The sequence below is a fragment of the Nicotiana tomentosiformis genome, chromosome 1 (genome assembly GCF_000390325.3).
Source record: "Nicotiana tomentosiformis chromosome 1, ASM39032v3, whole genome shotgun sequence".
Taxonomy (NCBI): Eukaryota; Viridiplantae; Streptophyta; class Magnoliopsida; order Solanales; family Solanaceae; genus Nicotiana; species Nicotiana tomentosiformis.
The window spans coordinates 83,487,099-83,489,094 of NC_090812.1; the positions used below are offsets into that span (position 1 = coordinate 83,487,099).

A 1,996-nucleotide genomic window follows, 5' to 3' on the forward strand; every position below is an offset into this window, starting at 1 on the left:
GGTCCCGGTCCCGGGCCGGTTCTAACAAGAAGCCCGGGCTCACTTAGGACCGTTTAAGTTGGGATCGGGCCCACTTAGGACCAGTCCACGAAGTCCACTTAGAACCGGGCCCTACCCACATGCCACCCTTAGTATGGCTATAAAAGCCCAGGAAAAGCAGGGCTCGAAAGTCTAAGACTGACCCCGCCGTTATGTCTGCCGATGTAGTCCAAACACTGCGAGATGAAGAAGAGGAGGGAGAAGGTGCTGACTGTCTGCTGGTGGCTCGGAAGAGAGGAGACATCGAAGCTTCGAAGCTTTGAGAACTGCTGAGCCGGTGACGGTCAAGGAGGTTCAGCCGCAGACCGAGGTGATCTCGGAGAAAGGTCCGAGCAGAGTCCCCGAGTCATCGAGTGTTAACGATGCCTCCTGTCGTGATGAGCAACCGGCGGTTGTGCCCAAAGGGTCTAGTTCTGAGGCCCTTCAAAGAGAAGAGAATGCCCCAAGTGATTCGCTCGGAAAAATTAACATTGATGATTCGCCGCCCGGCCCCATGTTCTTTGAGGGGCAGTTTCGGGATGCCCGGTCTGTAGGGACCCCCGATGTGGGGACGTCCCCCGAAGGGGATGATATATTTCGCGGCTGCTTCGCAAGGGTCGATGATGTTCCCGATCTGGACGCATTACTCATTTTTTATGAGGCTCAGCGGCTTCTGAACCAAGTGAGTTTTATCCCATGTTACCATGTTTGCGTTTGTTCTTATTTCTCTAAGTCTGATTTTCTTCCTTTCTGTACAGGCCATGGCGCTCCATCGAGAAGCGTCCTCCAAATACCGAGCCGAGCTGGCCCGATGTGAGGCCGATCTCAAAAAGCTTACGGAGGAGAGAGACGCCCTCAGACTCTTATATGTGCAAAAGAAAGAGGGGATCATGAGTATTCGAGCTGAGCTGACAAGAGCTCATCAAGATCAGACCGAGCTTTTTGAACGGGTAATGTAAATTTTTGGGAGCTTGTTATGTATTAACTTGATATTGGCGACTAATACTTTAATCCTGTAGGTTCGGCAGAAGGCCGAATTGGTTGAGCAGCTTCGTGAGGAGGCCAAGATGAAAGAGGCAGAGACTTTGGGATGGAAGCAGAATATGAACCGTCTCGCCTCGAAGAAAGATGCGGTTCGGGCCCAACTGTCTTCGGTTGAGCGTCAAATCCAAAGTGTGGAGGAGGAGAACTTGGCCGAGCCTAGAAGGTTGAAGAGCTCGAGACTCGATTGGCCGCTGAGCTTGCAAGGGCCACATCCGAGGCAGAGGCGCTCGTGGCCTCCTACCGAGCCGACGCTGAAGCCACTAACACTCGGGCAAAGGAAATTTCTGACGCTGCTGAGGTTAGATTGTCCCGTGTTGTCGATCATGCTAGGCGCCAATCTCGAAGAGAGACTCTTGAGGAGGTACATGCTCGTGACTTCGACCTCACGGCTGATATTCAGAGTGTGAAGTTTTTGGAGGACGAGGATGGAGCTTTGCTTTCCGATGATGAAGACACTGCGAGTGGATCCGAGAGCGGAGGAGATGAAGATGAAGCTCTCGAAGATGCGGCTCCCGAGGCGGACTAGGCACTTAGGATTTTTTTCTCCCTTTGGTTTTTGTGTAAGACCATGTGTGGCCTTTGTAAATACTTTGCATATATGAAAGATTCCTTTTCTTTCCGTTTGGTCTCCGATTAATGATCTATGATAAATTCTGTTTTGCCATTGCCTTGTGAAAATTTTGTTGTAGTCAGGTTGTTGTAGCCTCTATAATCGAGTGAGAAATAGCTCAAACTCATAGTAGAAAAAACCCTTAGGTTTGTTTAGTTAAGCGAGAGTGAGTCCCCGAGCTCAACAATATGTTCGGGATTTTGATTTCGGATGGCTTGATCGAAGCCGTAATTGTACTATTTTTATAGTCGAGTTCGAGTAAGTTTCAAACTCACAGTAACAGACCCCTTAAGGTTTTATATCAAATAATGATGAATCCTTGAG

General features: G+C 49.6%; 1 protein-coding gene across 1 annotated transcript; it reads left to right on the plus strand.

Moving 5' to 3' along the window:
* The first annotated feature begins 401 nt into the window (after positions 1-401).
* LOC138907072 (uncharacterized) lies at positions 402-1,588 on the plus strand. Its single transcript, XM_070197154.1, has 4 exons — positions 402-485; positions 777-968; positions 1,038-1,225; positions 1,267-1,588. Exons 1-4 carry the CDS (start codon positions 402-404, stop codon positions 1,586-1,588), a joined length of 786 nt encoding a protein of 261 aa, XP_070053255.1.
* Positions 1,589-1,996: the final 408 nt, after the last annotated feature.

Bases quoted from the DNA above. Each gene is read 5' to 3' on its own strand.
- LOC138907072 (XM_070197154.1), top strand. From the start codon at position 402: ATGCCTCCTGTCGTGATGAGCAACCGGCGGTTGTGCCCAAAGGGTCTA. The intron at 969-1,037 runs GTAATGTAAATT...TTAATCCTGTAG, and splicing joins AGACCGAGCTTTTTGAACGG to GTTCGGCAGAAGGCCGAATT. The intron at 1,226-1,266 runs GTTGAAGAGCTC...TGAGCTTGCAAG, and splicing joins AACTTGGCCGAGCCTAGAAG to GGCCACATCCGAGGCAGAGG.